General features: G+C 43.0%; 2 protein-coding genes across 3 annotated transcripts; both read right to left on the bottom strand.

The window, feature by feature from the left end:
- Positions 1–409: 409 nt before the first annotated feature.
- ell2 (elongation factor for RNA polymerase II 2) lies at positions 410–13,978 on the bottom strand. 2 transcript variants are annotated; one of them, XM_067237670.1, is made up of 13 exons: positions 13,805–13,978; positions 10,243–10,290; positions 9,431–9,552; positions 9,144–9,307; positions 6,420–6,679; positions 4,876–5,000; positions 4,187–4,256; positions 3,434–3,931; positions 2,773–3,397; positions 1,855–1,921; positions 1,307–1,478; positions 1,038–1,082; positions 410–916 (listed from the first exon to the last, which is right to left on the bottom strand). In XM_067237670.1, the coding sequence occupies exons 1-13, from the start codon at positions 13,976–13,978 to the stop codon at positions 800–802; spliced, it is 2,487 nt and encodes an 828-aa protein (XP_067093771.1). In that variant the 3' UTR covers positions 410–799. The 2 variants fall into 2 exon arrangements, with proteins under 2 accessions (XP_067093771.1, XP_067093765.1); XM_067237664.1 differs by having other exon boundaries at positions 2,773–3,931.
- Positions 13,979–19,713: 5,735 nt separating this feature from the next.
- Positions 19,714–23,013, bottom strand: LOC136950735 (globoside alpha-1,3-N-acetylgalactosaminyltransferase 1-like). Its single transcript, XM_067245182.1, has 3 exons — positions 22,954–23,013; positions 21,440–21,502; positions 19,714–20,978 (listed from the first exon to the last, which is right to left on the bottom strand). Exons 1-3 carry the CDS (start codon positions 22,985–22,987, stop codon positions 20,017–20,019), a joined length of 1,059 nt encoding a protein of 352 aa, XP_067101283.1. The 5' UTR covers positions 22,988–23,013; the 3' UTR covers positions 19,714–20,016.
- Positions 23,014–23,954: the final 941 nt, after the last annotated feature.

Here is a 23,954-nt window from a genome sequence, read left to right as displayed (position 1 = left end):
GTCTCAACAGTCAAAATGGCTTCCTATCCTCAACTTCTGTCCTTCAATATTTTAACAAAGTAAGGTAGGTTGAAAAGAGCAATATGTTGAGCAACATGCCACATAACTTTCTTATTTTTCATAGCAAGTGAAAGGAAATGAGTCCAGAAAGCCAATTTTGGAAAATTGAGACAAAGCATGGATGCGTGCAAAATGGCTACAGAAAGTCAAACACATAAGGCCCATGGAATATATGTATATATTTTTGCATTGCTTTCAATAAAAGAAAAAGTTAATAATAAATCAGCTGCTGACGTCACCTCTCTTTCCTATAAGTTCAAAATAAATAGATCTCCGTTTTTTTCCCCCTCAACTTAAATACAAGTATAATATTTTCTCTGCTTTTCAAAAATATGTTTAATTCCCCCCCCCCCAATCTTTTTCTTGAGGCTAGAAAAGATGAGTAGTCCCCTGATTAAACATGCACACATGCATGTCGCTTGAACCGGTATTGTAGTATTAAAAGGGAACTTTGGGTAAAAACATCAGTGAATAAAGGGGGGAGGAGTATAAGAAAGAATTTAAAGAATGCAGTAGACTAAAGCTGTTGGAATCAAAAAAAGGTAGGAGGAAAGGAAAGCTGGGGAAAAAAAGTTTAGGTAACGAGCTTGGAAAATGGTAATGGAAAAAAAGGGGTGTCTGAATAAATATGAACTTGATGGAACCTACTCCCATTTAATCCTTTTTCAATACTGTGGTCTTGAAGATTTGAGAAACTTTGTTGGCTACGTCCACCTGTATCCTCAACTTTCTGTGCTGCTTAGCGCCAGGCCTGCGCGTTGCGCTGGTCAAAGTCAGCTATTAGCCGCTTGATGTGGGCCAGCTTGTTGTGCAGGTACTCGCAGCGCTGTTTTTCCTCATGGTAGTTTGGCCTATGCTGTGGGGTGACACACACAGATCAGACTTAATCATTCCTACATGCATATGACAATTTAAGGCAGGATTTATGATGGCACTGTTGTATTGAAAGTTCATCGAAACTAAATATATACACTCACTTGTTTCATTTTTTTGTACTCTTTCAAAACTTCTTCATGTACCTCCTGTAAAATTTAAGTGATTTACTTACTTAAAAAGAAAAAGCTGACAGGAGATTCTAATCTAAGAAAAGTTTATACAATTTCCATAGACTTTCATTAGCATTGCTAACAAGCTTCTCTTGAAAGTTTATAAAGAACTATAACACGTAAATGCCAAATATGGTAACGTGACAATGTGAAGTGATAACACACACAGAGATAATGAAGGTGGGAGGGGGGTCACTTACCTGGTACTCTTTGGTGCCAGGCGGCAGCCTCCTGGACTGGGCGTCAAGCTGGGTGAAGCGGCGGGTGGTGCTCTCCACGCGAGCATGTAGGACGCGGTACTCGTCATACTCGGCATTGAAGTCATCCTTATAGCTCTGCCGCTGGTCCATGGAGACCAGTGGTGTGTACTTCCTGCAGGGGGACAGACACAGGGATGTGGATCAGTGAACTGGACGAGGATCAGATGGTGGTGCGCCTCACCTGGGGCATTATTGGGCTGTGTCCAACGTCAGTTGCATCCAAAGAAATGGGATGGCGATCAGGCAATAACAAATTCTTATCCATGCTCAATTTACAGACGAGGACTGGTTTGCAGTAATTTTATATTTCAATAAAAAAATAAATAAGCAGAACTGCACTATTATTACACAAATTGAAAAAGTAAGGAATGAATAATAAGTTAATAGATCTTAATGAATTAATTCATTAATTAACGGTTTATTTGAAACATCAGTCTGGTATTAGACATCGATTTTAATTAGCATGATGGGGGAATAGGGTCACTCACGCAATGTAATCTGGCATCACAGTGGTGGAAGAGAGGTCTGTAGAGTGACCTGGTCTCTCTTTAGAATCTGTTGACAGAGATGAATCAGTTATTCTTTATACTACACAAAGGCTAATCATGACCTGTCTTTTCTTTTTCTTTACATTATTTGAAACCAAGATGAACATTTTCTGCAATGTCTGAAACCCTTTTCCTGGTTCTTTGCAGTAGAATTCAAACATACATAATGTGTATTTGGAAAGGACCAAAAAGGAGGGTCACTTTGAATGGTTGATAAGTAAAAATGAACTTTTAACCGAGAGATCCAAAGTTTTAAGAATGAAGAGAAAGCTGACGTCAAGACTGAAAAAGGCTGTGCCAACCGTAGCAGCTCCGTTATCGCACTGCAAACTGACTAATATTTAAAAAGCACTACAGCAAGCAGCAGGTTCAATCCCTGTATCTGACAAAGTGCACCAAGTCACGTCTAACATGATTGCAAGGGCAAAAAGTCCTGTTGTGGTCATAAAGGCACATGGCTTTCAATCAGTGAAATTCAGAACCATGACCTGGCAGATAGCATGCCTTCATGTACAGGGGCTTAGGCCTTGGAAGCCTGTACCTAGTGAAACATACAGAGATAGATTCCAAAGTCTGAAAGATAAATCGTCTTGTAAATTGAATATTGAGGGCTTAACATGTCGAGCATGATACAGACATGTTCATTTATCATTGTTTTTTTTGTTTTTTTACAAGTTGTAAAACAGACTGTAAAAAGACTGGCTGGAATTCTGACCCTCAAATGCATACACAATGATGGACTTCACATATACAGAGGTCACCACTAACCCACATAATTTAACAAGAGGATCATCTGTATTAAAAGATTCCTTAGAATTGTGCTTCCACAATCCAACTTAAAAGGATTTCTAAACCTACTTTGGTCCAAGTTGGGGTTCTTAGCGATGGCTGGGGTGGTTCTCTCCTCGGCCTCGTGGCGGTGCCTCTTCTTGGGCTTCTGGCCCTCCTCGGCCTGGACCCCAGAGGGGCCGCTAGCTTGGCCCTCCCTCTCCTTCCTCTTCTCGCTCACTTTCTCCCTCACTTTGTCCTTCTCTTTGTGCTTCTTGGCCTTCTTGAGCTTCTTACTGCTGCTGTTGTTGTTGATGCTAGGCGAGGGTGGCGTGGTGGTGACCACTGACGAGGTAACGGTGAGGGAGGTGCGCGGCTGCAGGCTGGGGGAGGTCGAGGAGCTGGTGCTAGGGGCCTGGGCTGGCGGGCGGTAGCGGTCTTGTGGGGTACGTTCAGAAGCAGGGCTCTGAGACTGATTGGGGGAGAGGGCCTGGAGAGAGCGACCAGAGGTTGGGCTGCGACTGGGGGAGATGGAAGAGCCGGGCCCCTGGGTCAGAGGTCGATATCGGTCCTCATTGTTGCGGTTCAAAACAGGACTGCGGGTGGGGCTGGGCAAAGAGGCTGGTGCACGTGTCTGGACCGGGGGTCTATAACGATCCTGAAGATTATGGCCGGGCATGGGGCTGCGGCTGGGGGATGGGGAGGGAGCCCGGGCCTGGACAGGGGGGGGGTATGGGGAGGGAGCCCGGGCCTGGACAGGGGGGCGGTATCCATCCAGGGTGCGGCCTGACATAGGGCTGCGGCTGGGGGAGGAGGCCGGGGCCCTGGAGGTTTGGACCGGTGGGCGGTAGCGATCCTGAGATGTGCGGCCAGAGAGCGGGCTGCAGGTGGGGCTGGGTGAGGGGTCTCGACAGGAGGAGCTCTGGTCCACTGGGAGGTCTTGGGTGCCTCGTCCTTCTGGCGTGCTGGGGGAGTTAGAGTTGGAACCAGGGCCCGGGTGGGGATGGCTGTGATGCTGGGAGTGGTGGTGGTGCGATACCGGCGGCTGGTGGGAGACGGGGACGTGGGGGCCGATCACAGTAGCGCTGGCGGGAAGGAGGGAGGAGCGCTTTGTGGTGACGGGGCTGTGACGTGGAGAGGTGGACAAGGCAGTAGGGGCAGGGACAGGGGGCCCTCGGTTGCTGAGGTGGGAGATGCGGGGCTTCTTGGGCATCAGGGGATCGATGAAGTCAAAGTCGGGCTGGCGCTTCTGAAAGACGTAAACGAGAAGCAGAGACATGCCAGTCAGCAGCCCAAGGTTCCAAATTGCAGGTTTAAGACAGAAAAGGGGCATGTGTGCATTATCATTTGATCATTATTATACTACATTCATCCGAGTAGCAGATACATAACATGTTATACCTAGTTATTTGATGTATTTATATGTTTGTTGATGGTAAAATAATGAGACGTATCAAAACTTAACGTGTAAGAATGCTTTTGGGGGCTGCATGTGCACACTTACTTGTGGTGACAAAGGTACGTCATCTTTGGGGGAACCGCTGGAATTTCCCAATGGAGGAAGACCCAATTTCCTGTATACAAATTTACATTTACATTTATTCATTTAGCAGACAAATGTGTATATGAGGAGGTAAGCAAATCACAGGCCAATTGCTAATAGTTCTTACTAACCGTCATAGCCTCTGTTGGCTTCTGCTTCAATTTAGCTATTGATATACAGGATGTATGATCAACTAGCAATAACCGAGAACCAGGTTAATTCCAATGGATTGGAGTTTCAATCCAGATGTGGAAAATGGGCAACCAAGTATCTCAAGACTCCACAACTGAAATGGAAGTGGCTCTCACTAAGAGACGGCGCCTGAAGCGTGTGGAGTCTTGAGATCATTTAGCATCTTCCACATCTGGATAAAAACTCACAATGCATTGGAACCTGGTTCTTGGCCAGGTGGATGGATCCTTGTTCATTACACAACTAAATCCAAGAAGATTTATAACTGGTGGGAGTCCCAAAGTCCTGCTTATGTTAAAGCTCTCTAGTTGCTGGCTCCATTGGTCTGAACAATAGTGATTTATATGGTTGATTTGAGTTCTGGGGTAGTCAATGGTCAGGGGGATGGCTTTGTAGGACTGGCACTGGAGCCGTGTGGGAGGAGAGAGCCCAGATTCTAGTGATAAAAGCACTCATACCGTGCCAGGAGTCTGTCCACCTGAACCCGATCATCCTCTGAGTAGCCAGGCCAGTCTCTCTGGACCTCACGGTAGATGAAGTCCTTCAGAGAGTATGCATTGTCTTTGGGGTTGAGATTGGCCACCTGTTGTCACACACACACACACACACACACACAAATACACACAAGGTGCACATACATACATCCTCAATTAGCCTAGTCGTTTTCTGTAGATGTTGAAGGACAACATGGTCCTGGAATGTAAACTATTTTAGAAGGTTTTTTCCATTTTGAAAAAAGAAAATGAAAAAGAAAAGTCTGCATTTCCTCAATTGCATTTCCTCCTTAAAATTCAATTTCCTTAAAGTCCCCAAACATTACACGCTAAATACCAATTGGTAAAATCCACAGTACACAAAATCATTTGGAGTCAATACGCACCAAATATTCAACTGTACCCAGCAATCCAGTGTGATTAGATCCTCGACAGATTTATTTGCGTCCAACTTGAGCAACAGTTGATATAGAGATGAACACTGAGCACTTTAGGCATGTCTTTTGAACAAGTGAAACATTTTATCTGTCCGATTCGAGTCACTCGTCTAAAGTAAATGCCCAGCTTTTTTGATTATTGAGCTCCCTCCGAACGTTCCCAAAACAGTCAATAGCTAGAGAGAAAGTGGGGTGATTGTGGCCGAGATCCGGGCAGGCCAGCGCCCGGATTGATTGCAGGAGAATGCATTATTCTATTGGAGTTCATGGGAGTTTAATGAATGTGCATAGTGACAGCGATAAAGATATGTACAATTTAATAATAATTCTACACAAACACCGTGAATGAAAACAAGTGACTGAGGTTGGGGCAGAGCATCCGATCTAACGCTCGTGCACCTCAGGTAAACGAAGACGAGGCTTGGTGATGATGCCTAACGTGCGTCTTGTTTGCCTGAGCCTTCAAATGACAAAACGGACATGCAGCTCGCCTCGAAGCCATGCACAGAAAAATGTATTAAGTCAAGAATGTTGTCAATTGTACCAGACATGGTACAATAAAGCTTTCATGTGGAGTCGTCTTAAGGTATGTCTTAGAGAGAGAGCGCGCGCGTGTGGTATACACTTATGCATGATGAAATCGGCTCAGATGTAAGGCTGCTTGTTTTCTTTCCAAGGGGCTGTGCTCACTGCTGAGCCATTGTGTGAATAAAGGTCATTGTTATGTTGAGAACTCGTCTCCCTAGCTTTTCCCCTTTTCCCTGAGTGATTTGCATTTCTGTGCTCCAGTGCCTAAGGGCGAGGAGGGGGTCCTTAGGGCTAACGGTGACATGTCGCCTCTGGAACAACTGCAGCTCCTTACACCCCAGGGTGATTTCACCACCAAGGCGGGTTTGAAACCTTTTGAAAAACGTGGATTCAAGGGGCAAAGGTGCTCCTTATCAGTGGTGTCGGTCAAATGTAATATACTGTTGGTTTTCACCCCGTCGAAAGAAGTGCAGACCTTAATACATTCTACCGTACTCTTTTGATGTCTTCAAAGACTACAAACTCTACCCCCTCCTTCCTTACCTGCTGCAGTGTGCTCCCCAGGGAGTTGCGGTCCTTCTGGCTCATGCCGTCTCGCTGAAGCCTGGCCAGCACCTCCAGCTTTTTGTAGGAGCGCATTGCTAGCAGGTGGATCACGCGGTCGCGGTACGGCCGCTGTGACACCGGGTTGTTGGCAAGGCACTTGCGGATGGTGTTGGCTGGGTTGATGGGCGTGGAGCGTTTGCGCTCCGGGACGGGGTCAGGGGCCGACGGTGCTGGTTTTCGGATGTGGACTTGCTTACCTGAGGGGGTTTGAGGAGAATTTATTAAAACATTTGTGAGGTGGGGGAGGGAGGGGGGGATGTGAAGAAGGTCAAAGAAGGTCCTGAACCCATTAGCCAGGTCAACAGTATAAATATGCATCTATCCCTCACGCCTCTATAGCTTGAGGCAGCCTCTGCTCTTTAGCAGAACAAGATAGGTGAAAGCATGTACACAGCTTTGAACAAATTTGATCGTGGCAGATCAGTGCTTTCTCAAACGCGGCCTCCGACAGACGCCTCAGCCTTTCGCCGAGTCAGGATGACTTGACATTTCCTGACACGGCTCACTTTAAATGATTATAAAACTCGAAACCTCTTTAAGAGATTACAAGTTAGACTGAGAAACGTATTACGGTTCGCTGCCTTCCCTTTACTAGAATGATGTGGTGCCTTTAGACCACAAAGGGTATCGTAGCACACCTGTTAAACTTTTTTGTTGTTCCACAGCCTGTTGAGTCCACGGGGCAAGTGTATCTCTTGTGTCAAATGATCTTCATTATACCCTAAAGTGGGGCCAGTCACCGTAGACCCCCATGCCATACTTAAAGTAAAACTGAAAACAACTACGGCCAGGTACATAATGACCCCACGCTATGATGTCCACTCGAATGCTAAACCGACTATGCAAAATGTTTCAACAACCGTTTTGATAACAAATGGAATCACACTCAGGATAAGGATTGCGTGATCACTCCCTGATGAGTCAAGCATATATTCATACGTTCAAAGTGTAACTTTGTGTGCTCGTACAATGTGAACCCCAAGCCAGCTGTGACATGCCTATGCCCCAGCCCTTTCCTCTGTTGCCATTAACCCTCTCATTTCCCAGTTTCCATCTGGGCCTGTGTATGCAAATTGTTCCCCCGGAGGCAGAAAGAAGACAAAAACGAACTTTTCTAGTTTGTGGAGAAGTGAGACCTTGCACGTGCTAGTCACACCACTTTAATTGCATTTCTACCGACCTAAAATGTTTGGCTACATTGTTCCAACAAGTCTTTCACAATATAAGTATAGGCTATGTTGATTCTGTTCCAGACGTCAAGACATCGATTTATCAGTCACTAACACATCATATAAAATGGAGGCTTAGATAAAGGTCTGTATCCTAATCTTTTAATTTCAGACACAAGCAATAAAACTGTGCCGAGTCAACCTTCAGAGATGAATGATTTTCACTAACGATAGTTAGGCAACCTGCTACTTTTAATGCTGGGTTGATGTATTCAAATTACACGTAGGCTACTAAGCACATACAAGTAGCCTGTGTGTGTAGAAGGCACTGTTCACCCAGGGACAAAGAACACATTGGGAAACAAGACAGTTTGACAACAATGATTTATGTAGCGTTCCGGCAAGTTATATCATAAACAACAACAAAAAAAGCTTTTGGAGATCCCACACGCACATCCTCCCTCTCTTGGTAAATGACATAACAAGTACAACAGATGAACTATTTTGGTGACACCAAATCTCTTGATCTCGCACAAGGGGCTGGAAATCGAACTTCAGCGGGAAAGAACCCGACACCCGTTTGAACCCTTTGGAAACACACCTCGGTCCCTTCCCAGTCAAGGACTTGCCCAGACTATTCCCTGGTAACGTGTGAAGACGGGCATGTGGTTAAACCTATGCCATCACGTCAGACCAGAGATTACGAACAAGGTTTAAAAAGGAGGGCAGACCAGAAGTAAAGACCGAAAAATGCCTTTCGAGTATTCACACCGGCCCTTTCCTAAGCAGTGTGAGAAGTAAGTCTCAGGTCAATTATATGCCAGATTTGGCACTGGGCCGTGGTTACATCAACAGAAGGTTATTACATTGCACTTTCTACATATCCCCGTTCCCCTTCTCTCTCCTATCTTTGAATGGCCAGATGGGATAGTAACAAACCAGGCTTGACAAATAAGATTAGCACCAAGATTTACTTTTACACTAGCCTTGACCTCAATCCAGCCGTATATTGCGATGGGCAAATTATTAGTTTACAGGTGTTGGAAGTGACTGAGAAAAGGCTTTATTTATGTCCAGTGTAGGGTATTTATTAAGAGGAGAAACTAAAGAAATGGACAGATCAGCAAAAATGTCAATTAAACAAGCAACTTCCTTTCCTCAACACTTACCAGTGGGAAGCGCTAATCAAAAAAAGCCCAAAGGGCAAACGGCTTAGTCTGGCCAAAACAATAGCCTACCTCCCTCCATTGAAAGCTTTCAATGACATCGCTTTCACCTATTCAGTCCTTCGGATACACAAAGGGAAGAAAAAGCAACGTGGGTAGGAAACAAAGGAGCCATTTCATGGGCTGTGGGGACACAAACCTTATTGCGACCACCCTAAAATCCTATCCCCCCCCCTTAACCCTTCAGTGTCCACTTGTGGGGGTGACCCAGAGGACTGGGCAGTTCCAACCATCCACACAGGATACATCTGGTTCTGCCGACTCACCTCGGAATTGCCCCCCTGGCTTGATGACTTTGGTCCCCCGTTTGCGAGTGTCCTCCTCGGCCTGGGTCATGCGCTCCCTGGTCACCTGATAGGAGTCGTTGGTGGCGCACACGGTGACCTTGTCTTGGATCGTCCCCAGGGACGTAAGGTGGGCCTTCCCCGAGCTAAGAAAGGGAGTCGTTGGCAGAGAACCGTGTTAAAAGTTTTTTTGTGAAAGGAAGCACTCGACATGTTGACCTTGAAAGTGGTAGACGAAAGAACCAGTGACAACGCATCCATGGACTTACCTGGACACATATTGTTGGATGCCCTCGAAGCTTCCCTGAGGGTTGTCCTTGCCCACGTTGGACAGGTAGAAGTCAAAGTTATGGGACCCGTTCAAGTTATCAGTCCTGGGGATTTGAATGCGCTGTGGGGTTCACATGGACACACACACACACGACTAATTAATGGTCGAAAGTCAATCAATGAATCCCCCCTTAAGAAAATTGGTAGATCCTCAGGTTTGGCCCTCAAACTGAATAATTTGCACGAGATGCTATTTGCTCTCCAAACTCATAACAATTCACAGATTTGCATCAAATAAATGTTTTTCTTTACTTCCCCACCACACATTACTACTGATAGCATGTCCTAAAAGAGGCTCTGAGGTATGAGATGCTGTGCGTTTGTTTGTGTGTGTGTGCGTTTTAGAGTGAGTAAGACCGAGAAAGACCAAGTCTAGTCCAGCTGCAGACTCACTTGACTGTTACTGGTATTTATAGACATACATTGGGAAAGTTGAGCTCTGGGTAAGCGCACAGGCGGTCAGGGGTAAACCGGATGCTTTCACAACATGGTGGGGGGGGAGGGCTCCACAAGTTTCCAAATTTACCTCTTCACTAACAATCCATATTTCACTTGAATCAACACAATCAGTAATGCAACACTGGCCAGAATCATATCTGACATGTTTTATGGAACTGATGGTTGAAAGAGATGTATCTAGTATGGCACCTGATAACATCTCATGACACTAATTTATCTGGATATTGGTATGATATTAAAACATGTCTAAAACAAGGTATGAGGAGCACTGAGATGGTTAGTGAGGACTTACGCCTTGGAGTCCCTTGAATTGTATTGAGGGCCGTGAGGACGGTACATTCTGGAAGAGAGGAGAATGAATTTATAAATCAAAAACCATTCAAATTGTTGCCTACAAGTACCCTCGTTTCTTTTAAATGTGGACTTAATTGCATTGCAACTTCACATCTAGTCTGACAGTCATTGAGCCTACAACTCAGTCCAAAATCACTGGACTCAATAATGTGGGCCATTTCACCTAGAAAAGTATAGAAAACAGGCTAATAATTGTTGGGTATTAATTTGACCTGATTGAGAAACATTTTAAGGAACCAATGACCCTTTTTCAAAACATATTTGCCATAAAACGTTGCATGAAACATTTTAACACTAAGACGTCAGTGGTGAGCTATATGTGAAAGTGAACTCCAGAAAAAGAGGTGGTCGTTTTGATGGAGGTATTTTGGAAAGGTTGTTTTTATGCAGACTTTTTGAAGCTTGTGTTTGTGGTAACCTCAAAAAGAATCGCAAACATGCACATCTTCCAGCCTAGTGGGGTGGGAAGGGAAGGGGGGGAGTCATAATAGGCCTTTTCACTCGAAGTATATATCTGCTACTGATATGCCATCATTGTTTCCAGATGGTTCCGCTCAGATTTGGTGTTGATATTGAAAGAATAAAGAAATGAAGCAGAGGAAATTACTGACCATTTCCACATCTACACCCAAGCAAAACTATAAAAGTTGCTCGTTTTTTCTTTCTTTCTTCAACCTAGAAGAAAAAAAACCTACACCTAAATTAGAGGCGAGCAATTGACAAATAAACAGTGCTTTATGGAACTTATGCTAGGGAATGAAGCTGAACTTATTACAGGTTTCTTCTCCAGAAGTTTAGAGTCAAACTAGCAACAGTGGACTCACCCATCCCCCAACAAGCACTCAAACACACGCAGTCCCGATCGCATTTCATGTCACCACAGACAGAAAGGGTTGCAGCCTGTGCTTGGGCAGCCACTGGGCTAGTTCTGCCCCCACACAGACTAAAGAGAGTCAGAGAAACAGAAAGCAGGCAGTTTTGGCTGCTCAGTCAGCAGGAGACTGGGTGGACTGCTGTTCAGTGCAGCGTGCGGCCTAACCATTCACTGTACAATACGCCTGTTGCGCGGGCTGTTACTGGTCACAAAAGAATTGCTCAGATCCAGGAGTGTTAGCTCATATTCCTTGTATCAGTGTCATGGTCACTCCGGTGAAGTGCCCCGCTTAGAATTTTTTGCTGACAGCTTTCTCTAAGCTACTGTTGGTTTAATCCGATGTTGCACCACAGACCCCTTCCCACTTCAGATTTAAAATGTGTAACTAGTTTCTTGTAAAACATTTTTGTCCCCCTTGTTGGATTTTCTTTGAGATTAAGAAAGTGAACAGGAATGAAATCGTTACACTCACATTAAAACTCCAACATTGTTGAATGTACGTACACTGACATGGTCCCTAAGTGCCTGACATGGAATTCTCACCATTCTAGGTATAGGCTTGGCTGATCAGCAATCTAACCGGGTGTTATGCAAGGTTGTTATTGACACTCCACTGAACTTCCCTGGGATTTTGCCCTCTGTTCCTCCCTGAGCCAGAGTAGTCCCTTGGTGTAGGCTATAGGCCTATCTCTGTTGTGGCAAGCCAAGATAAAACCATTTGCACAGCTCTGGGATTAGCTAGCTAGACTATATTTGTTTTTAACAGGTTAGGCCGGTGACATCTCAAAATACCTTTTGGTGACAAGAGACATGTCAACCTTAGGGACTGTACACAATTACTCAAATAGGAAATTTTGAAGGAGGCCAAAATAAATACTGGACCAGTCAATGGACTGTGAGGTTACTGGATTTGATACCAGATTTCTCTAAAGAAGTGGACCCCTGAGATGCGATAATTTTGATGGGATCTGTAAAAGCTGTCTGGGACAATAGGCCTGCTGTTGGGGTGGTGTTCTATATCTAGGCTAAATGTAAGTGTATTTTATATATTTTTTAATTGAATCACCTCTAGAGGGAGCTCCATTTTAACTAGCTTAATTCCCATTCATGAACCAATGGCAAAGTATAAAAAAATTCTGACAAATAGCACACTATTGATGCCACGAACGTGAATGTAACTATATTGGTGTGAAATCCTTCTATTCGTTAGGTATATTGGTAATCACAAAATATTCTTGTTTCCTAGCCAGGTATCTAAACGAATGCTATTTTTCTGTTATTTTAGATACACCGTAGCTTGTTGATAGTTTTACCTTTGGATGATGTCCAAAGGTTTAAAAAAAGGTATCAACCACTAGCAGTGGATTTAAGAGTTGTCACAACCCCATGAAAAAAAATACTTTAGAACATGCCAGTAAAGCACCAGTTGACTTCAGATACCAGTGTGGAGGAATTAAATTGCATCATACCACTGAAGTGCAACCTTAATGCTTTACTACCACCACTTAATTCTCGCTGTCCTGTCAAGTAGTATCTCAAGTAGCAGTGTGTATGTCTTAATCCTGTTTTGAGTCCTCTCGTGAATAACGAGCATTTGTATTTGTAGAAATGATACAAATGCAACGTAAATAACAATTCCGCCAGTCCACAACAGCAACTATTATGGTGACCTGGTACAGATAAAAGAAAATGTCCACTATGATCGAGTGCCCAGCTGACAAATTTCCTTGAGGCTCGAACAAGATTTGCAGTCTCAGGTAGCCTTACGTTAACGAGCTTTCGTCTTTCAAAAGATATTACAGAAATGTGTTTAAGTAACATTTGATCAAGACGTTTGAAATCAAATGAAATAGCTAATCAACGCGAAAACGTGCCGGCAGTTTATCTTTCTCTGATTGGGACAGAAGGGTTAAATATGTTTAGCTTAGCAAGCAAGTTTTTTTTGTTTTTTTTTGCTGGGGCTCGTACCCAGTTTTACATGATACGTGGTAGGTCCCTTTAAGTTACATTTAATTGTAACTGCCGGTTTTGTTGGCTACTTTTTGACGGCATTTTGTTGGATTCGTTGCCATGAATCAACTACAGTTTACTTGTTAATAGCTGTCAAGCGAAATAAGTTATCTAACTTTAATACTTAGTTATGGCTGACACAAATAGACTAGTCTACTCCTTCCTGGCAAACTTGGCTTGCCTAGCAAGGTTGATGGACTTGCTAACAATTTAGATCGCAAATATAGAATTTAGACAAGCTAGTTAATGCCAATCCGAGCCATTTCACTTGTTTTGGCAGTGTGACAAGAGTAGAAAAGCCAGTGCCAGAGCTAACTTACATCCGAAAAGCACATCCATTGCGACCAGTTAAATGTAGCAAAAAATGCTAGTCTAGCTACGGAGCCCTATTCTTTTCAAAGGATGTGTTACTAGCTTGCTCTCTAAACTGGTTAGTTGCAGCTATGGATTAACAGTTTGCCAGCTAGTACTTTGACGGCACTCAAAAAGGTGTTTTTTGAGGTTGTTAGCTATTTTACAGCTAGCTATTTAGTTTCTGAAAACTCAACATATGACAGTTTCCTCACCAGTTTTAGGGAACCTTGACACCCCATGAAAGTACTTAGGATCAACTTACCTTACAGTTTTGGTAGCTCTCTATTGCTCTAAATGCCGTCTCTGTTAATTTAACATGCAAAACGGTGATTCCGTCTGCGTTCCGTCGGCCACAATTCAATCCATACCTCCCATCCTCGGAGAGCGCCGCCATCTTTACCAGCCCTCCACCATCGTCCCTCTGACGTCCGAGCATATAGCAGCAGCTCAAGCTACCTAGCTCAAATTCAAGGGGAGGGACTCATACAAGGGGTTCGTTCAACATATTTGGATCTGATTGAGTTGGCTTGTCAGTCGGGGAACAAAATGCAATTGGAGCTGTAGTCCTGCATTTGTTTAAAATGACTGTCTGTCTTCTGTTGTCGAACTTTGTTGAGAGATCGACCATTAAAATCATAGATATAGGCCTTTATATATATCTATGATTAAAATGATCAGCTGTGTTCTGGCCATTATGACGTCATAGAACGATAATAGTGTGTAGTCAATTTGTAATGCATGAACATGCACACATTTATGTCAGCATCACAGTAAAACATTTTTATGAATCCTACTAACTTATATTAAGGAAATATTTTCCTCCCAAATAAAAGTTTACAAGAGCTGGCACCACTCACTGCCACATTTCTAAAATGAATGTGTTCTAAGATTTAAATTATTATGTAGTAATAGGGTTTTCCCTTCAAGAGGTTTTCCCCATTAAGTTTCGTTTTATTATTTATTAGACACCTTATCATAATTTGACCTGTAAAAGCAGCCATTAACTGTGTCCAACATACACAGTCAGGCTCAAACATTTTGAAGGAGTCACAACTGGGTTGTATTTTAAACCATAAAACTATCTTTGAGTCAGTTCCTTCAAACAAGGGGTTATGCTGCATTTTTTAGTTGTTGTATCCTCTAGAAGGGTGTGGAAAAGCCAGTGTGAATCCAGCAGATTACTCTAGCTTGTCCACCACACCCATCCTGACAGCTTAGTCCCATTACCCCCTCCCCCCTCACACACACACACACACACACTCGCTCACGTACACAGACACACAGTGAGACTTAGTCACCCTCCCAGATAACAACATCTCATGAGCTTACACAGAAGTGTACACATTGGCCAAAGTATCTCTTGTTAGCGTGATAGGGCTCATGTACTGTATATCACAACAAACATCTTCAGTGGATCTTGTGTTATACTAAGTCAATTATTTAAAACATATTTTGGGTGCAAAAGGTTAGGCGAAAATTCATATGAGTCATTTCATCTCAAATGATCAGATTTCATCCAAATTGTTTACACAAGAACTGTTGTCAGGTTAAGTGTTGGCTCAATAGATTTCCTTTGGCCTGGTCTGTTATTATTAATATTAGGCATCCTGTGCTATAAGGCATCTTATAGCACTCCTGGGCCTGAAGGGGCCTCCTTAAACTGCTCATATACAGGTTTTCAATTTTGTCCAAAAATAAAGCTTTATGAATGTTTTCTTATTTGCCAAACTCTCTACTTGCACTCATTCTCTCTTACTACTTTTAGGCCTAATTTAAGCGATGAACTTAAAAGTTAATAATTAATCATTGTGTTATTTGGACAGGCTTCTACACCAGTGATAATCAACAGCACATGCTCACTGAACTGCCCCTGAAGCTAATCAGTCCACAATAAGAGATAAAGATATTCCTTCCATCTACAGTGTCTTTAGAAAATATTCAGAACCTCTTTTATTTTAGCACGTGTTGTAGGTGTAATTGTAAGTGGAGAAAATATCACTTTTTGACCATTGAACTACATTCATTTACATTTACATTTAGACATTTAGCAGACGCTCTTATCCAGAGCGACTTACAGTAAGTACAGGGACATTCCCCCCGATGCAAGTAGGGCGAAGTGCCTTGCCCAAGGACACAACGTCAATTGACACAGCCGGGAATCAAACTGGCAACCTTCAGATTACTAGCCCGACTCCCTCACCGCTCAGCCATCTGACTCCCATTCAAGCACTCATAATGACAAAATAAAAAAGCTTTTGGACATTTTTGCAAATTCATGAAAAATCTTAAATGGAACTCTCTCATTTATATAAGTATTTAGACTTTTGCTGTGGTACTCCCAAATGTGGTCAGATGTATCCAGTTTGATTTATTTAACTGAAATGCGTCTTGGGCGTTGCTCATGGAGTTGACCAAGAACCTAACGCTCACTGTGAGAACTTTGGAAGTCCCCTGTAGAGATGGGGGATCCTGCCGGAAAGACTACCATCTCAACAGCACTTCATCAATCAGGCGTTCATAGTAGTGTGGCTAGATGGGAGCCACTCCTGAGTAAAAGGCTTATGACACGCTTGGAGTTTGCCAAACGGCATGTAAAGGACTCTTGAGAATATGAGAAAAAGAATATCTGGTCTGATAACACAATAATGTAACTTTCTGGACTGAACTCCAAGTCCTATGTTTGGTGAACACTAGTCACTGCTCATCACCTGGCTAAATCCATCCCTAAGGTGAAGCATGGTGGTGGTAGCATCATGTTATGATATATATGATACATACAGAGAGATCCTGGAAGAACACCTGCTCCAGAGCGCACGCAACCTCAGACTGGGGTTACAGTTTACCTTTCAGCAGTCTCTGACCGTCCTTGAGTGACCCCACCTAAGCCCATAATAACCCCAAAGAACATCTGTGGAGAGACCTGCAGATCATAGCAGTTCATTGAAGGAGCTTGATAAGATCTGCCTGGAAGGATGGGATCAACTGCCCAGATCCAGGTGTGCAAAGCTTTAAGAGATGTGCTGTGGCCAAGACTCACTCCTGTAATTGCTGCAAATTGGGCTTCTATAAAGTACAGAGGTACTGTGAGAGTTTTAATACTTATTTAAATGAGAGATTTCAGTTGTAGTTTTTTTTTTTGGTACATGTTTTCCATTTGTCTTTATAAGTAAATTGAGCTTAGATTAACTGGCAAAAATACCCTAACCCTAAAAGTGAAGGGGTCTGAAAATAAGCAGCATCATCCTGCTGTTGTTTCTACTTTCCTCACAGCTAGGATTGAAGGCCCTTCTAACAGCAGCTTCTAACAGATAGTTAATAATTGGCCATTTGCGGGGAAAGTGGGCTCTCACACTGTTGACTCTTATCACAGAAAACCACAAAGGTGGTGGTGCAGTTTATCTTAAAGCTGACATTAATGGGGCAGGAGAGTGTTTCATTTAAAGAGACAGGTTGTTTTTTAATTATTTTGTTGTGCCCGTTGTGGAATAGATAGGCTTGCACACACATTCTATTCAAGTAGATTAGGTTAATTTAAAGAATATCACTCTGTAACTAGAGAGGGTACAATTTCTGGGGAAATTGTAGGGTGTGCTTGCTTGCATCGGTTGCAGATGGGTACGTTTATTAACTGTAATTTTACAACTGATATTTCTGTATATTTTATATAAAAATGCCTACTTATTATTTATGAAGATTGCATAGATTTAAAAGCATAGCCTACATTTGTTGCTGCTCATGTACAATTCAAAATACAAAAAGTGAAGTGTAGTATGTCCCTGTACTTACTGTAAGTCGCTCTGGATACGGGCGTCTGCTAAATGAGTAAATGTTATGTAGAATGAACCTAACCTATATGACTTAAACGTCACCTTAAGTTTTGCCCTTCTACAGTAGTGATATTTTCAAGCATTTAGCCCACTCATATTGCATTCATTCATTAAGAACTAGTGATGGGTCGTTCGCGAACGATCCGGCTCTAAGAGTCGGCTCTTGAAGGTGAACGTTGGGAGCTGGCTCGCATATCTGAAGAGCCGACTCTATTTTTAATAGATTAATACAGACTATAAAAACTAAATGATTATGAAATAATGAATTTTTATTGTATTTAAAATAATTGACTAATTCAAAGAACAACGAAAAAATACTTGTAGGCTTAAAGGCGCACACGATCATCGTCTGTTCCTGTCAATCCTGCATGAGGGAGGGCCGAGCCAACTCACACAGTCAGAGTAGTCAAAACTCGGAGGAGAGCCATGACAAATCAATGCATTTTTAAAGATATGTGGTTACGGTCGAGTATGATTTCATTTCATAATTTAATCAAATTGTTTTCACACCTATCATATTCAAATTCATAGTTAAAACATGTATTTTTTAAAGAGCCGTTAGGGAGCCAAAAGAGCCGGCTCTTTTTAGTGAGCTGAGACACACGAGCCGGCTCACGAAAAAGAGCCGGAATGCCCATCACTATTAAGAACCACCTTTGAGGTCAGCTTCTACCTCGGTAAATTGTGCTAGGCTAGCCTAGCTGCTGTTGCTAGCCAAACTTAAGGGGATTGTTTGAATGCGCCGGAAATGAAAAACGTTTCTTTTGACATCAAGTTTAGGCTGTGGCATTGAAGACAGCGACACACCACACAAGCTTGAGTTTAAATACATCATTTAATGTGAAATTACTTACTGTACATGCAAGTCTTGAATTACTTAAATGTATAATACACACACTGACTCAAATGACTTCTTGCTTAAAACACTCTGCTTTTTGCACTGCATTACAACATGGTATCTTGTACATTTGTATTTTTTGTAATATTTGTATTTTTGTATTTTTATATTGTAATTTACGGCAACTTATATTTTATTGTATATTTAATTCTATTCTAATCCCACTTAGTACTGCTAGTTTATGTACCCTTAGTATAGTTAGTCCACATATTTAAATTTTAGGTATATGTTTATTGTATGCACCTTCCTGCCAAAGCAAATTCCTTGTCTGTGCAAACTTTCATGGCAAATAAATCCCTTTCTGATTCTGATTCTTCTTTCTTCTAATGCTGCCAGTAGCCTACTGTGCGCAACAGTCTTACTACATCTATGCACGTCGTAGTTGTGCGTCGTTGCCAACGTGTGCTGACGTTGTGACGTTGGGCTTGCACTGATTCCCTTTGGCGACAAAAGGCACTTTTTGCCACAAAAACGTAATTTCAACTTAAACCGTGCAACGGAACTTGAATGAAAATACAAGCAACGCAATCGCAAACAACACGAACCTTTTGACACTGGCGTTGTCTATGTAGCGCAAATATTGGTTGATCCTTAGGGGTGGGAAAATAAAAAAAATTATAATATATATGTGAGAGAACAATGGTTGTGCTCGTCGAAGGCGTGAGCCCTAGCCTGGCTCTGCCCTCCTACGTACTTCCGCTCAATTCTATTTTTGCTTCTGTACATAGGTCTGGCTATAGGAATATATACATGTATATATGTCTATGGGTCTGGCCATGAGGTACGTAAGTCAGATTTTTCAGGTTGATTTTCTACCTGCGAATCAGCGAACAGAGGGAGTGGCTGAGAACGATGACGTTGATGTCGTGCGCTAGTTTGTGTTGTAGTTCCGTAATGGCGGCGGAGAAAGATGCGAGCAAAGCCATTCGGTCCATTTTGGCAACAGTACCGAATATCCAACAGCTAAAGCTGGAGCAAGAACAAGTTTTGCTGAGTTTTGTTGGTGGCCATGATGTTGTGGCCCCCCCCCCCACGGGGTTCGGGAACAGTTTGATTTTCCAGCTACGGCAGCTAGCTCTGTTACAGTAGTGGTGAAGGAATTGGCTAAGGCGAACGCTAGCGATTGGTTATGGCAGATCAGAGTGGCTCTGGGCAGATCCAATAGTTTTAAACTTCAACAGAGTACCCGCCTACAAGGAAGTCAACGCTTGTCAATGGAGCGAGGCCAGACTCTCTGTACAAATGCAATGTACGAGAGTCTGGTTAGGACCAGGCTACGTGAGCACACCCAATTACCTTCCAACATTGTGTGCAAGGTAGCTAGCCCGCAAACATAACATACAATTAACATATACCTTTGTCTATAGCCTCTTACAAAGCATAATTTTTACATTTATTTTATTTAACCTTTATTAAAAAATTATGCTTGTAAGAGGCTATAGACAAAGGTATAATAGATCACTTAATTCACAAGAATATACATTTTGGGATTCTAGCCATGCAATCATTTCTCACCTTTCAAAGAGAAATGCCTGCAGCAGATCCTACATATCATTAAAATCCACAGCTTTCACCAGACTATCATACTACTGTGCATAGGTTAAAGTAAGGAGCCTACATGGTCACATGTAGAAGTAGTTTGTTTGGTAATCGTCACAACTAATCGCATTTAGCCCAAGTACCATGCCAAAACCACATGAGCCAAGCAAGCAATTGGACTCATCTCACCACCCCACGTGTCCCCATATCTCAGCAGCCATGCTGCTCTCTCTTCTGTGGCTCCAGAGACTCACATTGCCTCCCTAGGGAGACTAGCCTCTTTGCCGGCACATCTGCGGCCAGGGCAGATTCCCACCAGCTGTATTCCGGCGACAGGACGCAGGTGGGCCTCCGGTTGATGAAGTAGCGGTTCAGGTAGCTCTCCTCCAGACCGGCGATCTGCACCCCCCTCTCCTGGTCTTGGAGGATGAGCTGAGAGCAGGCTCTGGCCATGGTGTACACCTCGGGGCACAGGCCACCATACAGCTCTGACGTGTAGTAATAGTCCCCTTCCCCATCCTCCACGAAGGCCGATGAGTCTGGCTCACGCTCATACGGGAAGGCGTGCCGTGGCATCCCATACAGCTCCGGGTGCAGCGTGGCCACCAGTTCCCCAAGGATCTCTGCCCCCACCGGGGCCACAAACTCTTGGTCCACATCAGCACAGAAGACATACTCAACCTCATTACGAATTGGGTCTTTGATGGCGGAGGCCAGCAAGGCCATGCGCCGCAGGGCTAGGTGCTTCCAGCCAACTAGCTCCGCCACGGGGACTATCTTCAGATTTCTCCTGGGGGCAAGAAGGGGCAGCGGCTCCAGTGTGCGAGGGCTGTCTGTCAGAATATAGTAAGTGACGGTGGCACCCGGTAGGAAGTGGAGTTCGGCCGAAGACAGGAAGCGAGGGAGGAAACCGGCGTAACCGCCCACCGCTAGCGTCAACAGGCCGGTGTGGACTCTCCGTTGGCCAAACTCATCTCTCCGCCAAACTGAAATGGAACTGTCACCCCACACCAGCGGAGCGCCCCACCATGTTTCCTGATGGAGGCGCTGTCTCTTCTCCTTGACAGTTTCCTCAGTCACTGCTCTGGCCTCAACGCTGAGGTCCAATCCCAGAGAGCGAAAGATGGGGGGTTTATCGATCTTGACTGCCGTTCTTCTGCCTTTAAGGAAGTCTGGAGGGAAAAAATACTTTTACTGTGACAGATATATGTTCGATTAAAGCTAAGAAATTTCAACCTGAAGGAATATTACAAGTATTCTACTACAGACACGGATCAACTTGAATGTGTTTAGAAAAGTATTTTCATTTAGGCTTACCTCAGAGTTTGCACATTTCTAAAGGTCTCACGAATTCCTTGCATATAGTAGGTACACAAAATATTGTAGATGTCACCCAAACACTATTTTATCTCATATTATTTACTCTGTGCTTCCTTTCCATGCTTCCCAAACCTTTTCTGCCCATAGACTCCAATGGGCAGAAAAAAATACGCGACTAGTTTTAGCTTCCAGTTGGTTCATAGCAAATGAGGTGACTGTACAAAAGGCAATGTGACAAGAAATGCTTTGCTTTTGTGCTTTCTCTTCCAGGGGAGTGAATGTGATAAATGTAACAATGTTGAAGGACACTTACATATAAGCAGAAACAGAAGCAGGCAGTACAGGGCCAACTGCTTTCTTAACACTCTGGCAGATCCTGTTGGAAACACACAAGCACACATTTTGTGTGTGCGTGGACTTGTGGCTTAAGCACACGCAGCTGTAATCATTAAACTTACCAAGGTAGGTTTTGTACACTTTAGATAACACAGACAAATATCAGTATCGCAAAGATCACATATCACACAGACGGATTGTTGTGCATATTACATCCATGATGATACTGAATCGCATTGAACTAGTATAATTTGTTGCGGATTATAGTAAAGTAGGCCTACAGTACTCACTCACAGACACATAACTCAGCTGAGCCTCTCGCATGCACCTATTGTACAGTCTCTCTCTCTCTCTCCCCCTCTCTCTTTCTATCTCTCACTCTCTCCCTCTCTCTCTCTCTCTCTCTCCCTGTCTCTCAACCACACCCGTAGCCCTATATCATTATAGGCCTTTACTGTATCAAGAAGACTGTGTGTCTGTTGGTTTTTAGATTCAAATTAGACTCCACATTCCCTTTTTCAGGACATTGGATTAAAATCTCTGTTGCTCTGATCCAAGATTTTCATTAAGATTGAAAAGAATGTGCATCTTCAGATATCTTGTACACTAACATGAGAAATATGTAAGAAAATCTTCATGCATATCATTATAGAATTGTAGAACTGACAACAGAACTTAATCATTCACATTGCGCCTTTGAGGAACATTTAACAGTGCCTTTAAATTGCCCACTTTCATATTTTATTGATGTGGTATTTTACTGCAGATCCAAGAGTGAATTTGGAGACATCAGTTTACTGTTAGGGTGACATGACAACGTGACATCGTGACAAGGTGCACCAAAGGCATACTTTTTAAGTTACATGTAACTGATAATCAGTATCATGACAGGCATCATGGTTGTGGCTGGATTTTAACCTATGACCTTACATTTTGCAGGACACCGTCCCAGCCCATTGAGCCATTCTCAGAGTTGGGAAATAATGTGGTCAGTAACTGTATAAAAAAAGGAAGTCGTTTTCAAATCCAGCCACAGCCTTTGGGCCTGTTATGATATTGATTATCTGTTTAGTTAAACAGGATGACATCATTCTGAAATACCATGTGCAATTTTACGCAATTTCACCTTGAAATGTCAACCGTTTCTTAACCTTTGTCCCAAACCTAACCAAAGCTAATACTCTTCAATACCTTTCTATTCATAAAATCTCAACAGTTTTGTAGCAGAGAGGATAGAGACTGACTTGCAACCTTATGCTCATGAGTTCAAATCCCCATTCACCCTGTTGTTGTTGGCCAAACCAATAGGTTCCTCCCTAAATACAGATCTCCTGTATGTATCCTGGTGCAGCATTCAAGTATTTAAGTAAATCTATACAGCAATAAAATAGAGTAGAGTTTGTGATAGTTTGCAAAGTGGAGATGGGAAGGGAAGACGGTTAGAGTTAGTTAGAGAGTGTGCAGTGGTGGTGATGGTGACATTTGACTGACCTGCGAGGCGTTTGCAGAGTGGGAACAGCGCCATGCTCCAACCTGGATGTGAGGTGGAAAACAAACTGCAGGGGTCAGGCTTTGTCTTGGGACTGAATGTCTGCCAGAAATATCTCCTTTTTTCTGTCCCTGTGTTTCTTGCCTTCTCCCCTTCACCTTCTCCTTTATAGATACAGTGCTACGTATTGTTCAATTTTGGGTGTGGTTTTCTTGTTTCGTATCCCAGTCTCTTCTACCCTCTCTTTCTTATAATTTTTCTTCTGTACTTCTGTCCTTCTATTTCTCCCTTCCTTCAGGCTTGCAAAGTATTCCCTTCTGGAGAATGCCCAAATCGACCAGATGTGTGAGGAATCTTGGCAGATGGGATGAGTTGAAATGTGGCTTAATAACACATGGAGAAGGGTATGCATTAGAGGGGAAAAGAACAGCGAGAGAACAGATGAAAAAGAAGAATAGATAAAGAAAGCAATAGAAAATACTATTGTAATAAAAGGAGTTAAGAGAGTGTGCATGGTAAACAATAAGATGGAGGAGAACAGATTGTGAGAAAGATACAAGATATTAAAGATGACGTGTTGCAACTTGCAAGTCACTCATATCAACTCACAGGTCACAACTCAAGCAACTCTATCTGAGGGTATACAAAATTGAAACTTGCCCCATAGCTGGGACAATTGTCACATATTTTGGGGCAAGTTCATTCATCACAACTCATGTTATAAACATTTATTTTTTTGTCATAATTTAAATGTTTTGACTCATGTAACATAGATAATCACAAAGGCACATAATCATCTAATTGGATTTATGTAACAGTATAGTTTTAGAGAAAAAGGCACTATTAAAAATGTCCCTGTCTTGCCTAACCAATAACATTTATATGAGCACAATCAATCTGTATGTGCTGTGAATTGGTTGAAGTCCATCATTTTTGTCCACATGGTGGCAGTATTGCTATAGCTTAGAAAGAGATGCCATTAAATTAGATTCCTAACTTTTTT

This window comes from Osmerus mordax, chromosome 1 (genome assembly GCF_038355195.1).
Source record: "Osmerus mordax isolate fOsmMor3 chromosome 1, fOsmMor3.pri, whole genome shotgun sequence".
In the NCBI taxonomy this organism is placed as follows: Eukaryota; Metazoa; Chordata; class Actinopteri; order Osmeriformes; family Osmeridae; genus Osmerus; species Osmerus mordax.
The sequence above is the reverse complement of the archived record's forward strand: the minus strand, read 5'-3'. Positions and strand labels throughout refer to the sequence as shown.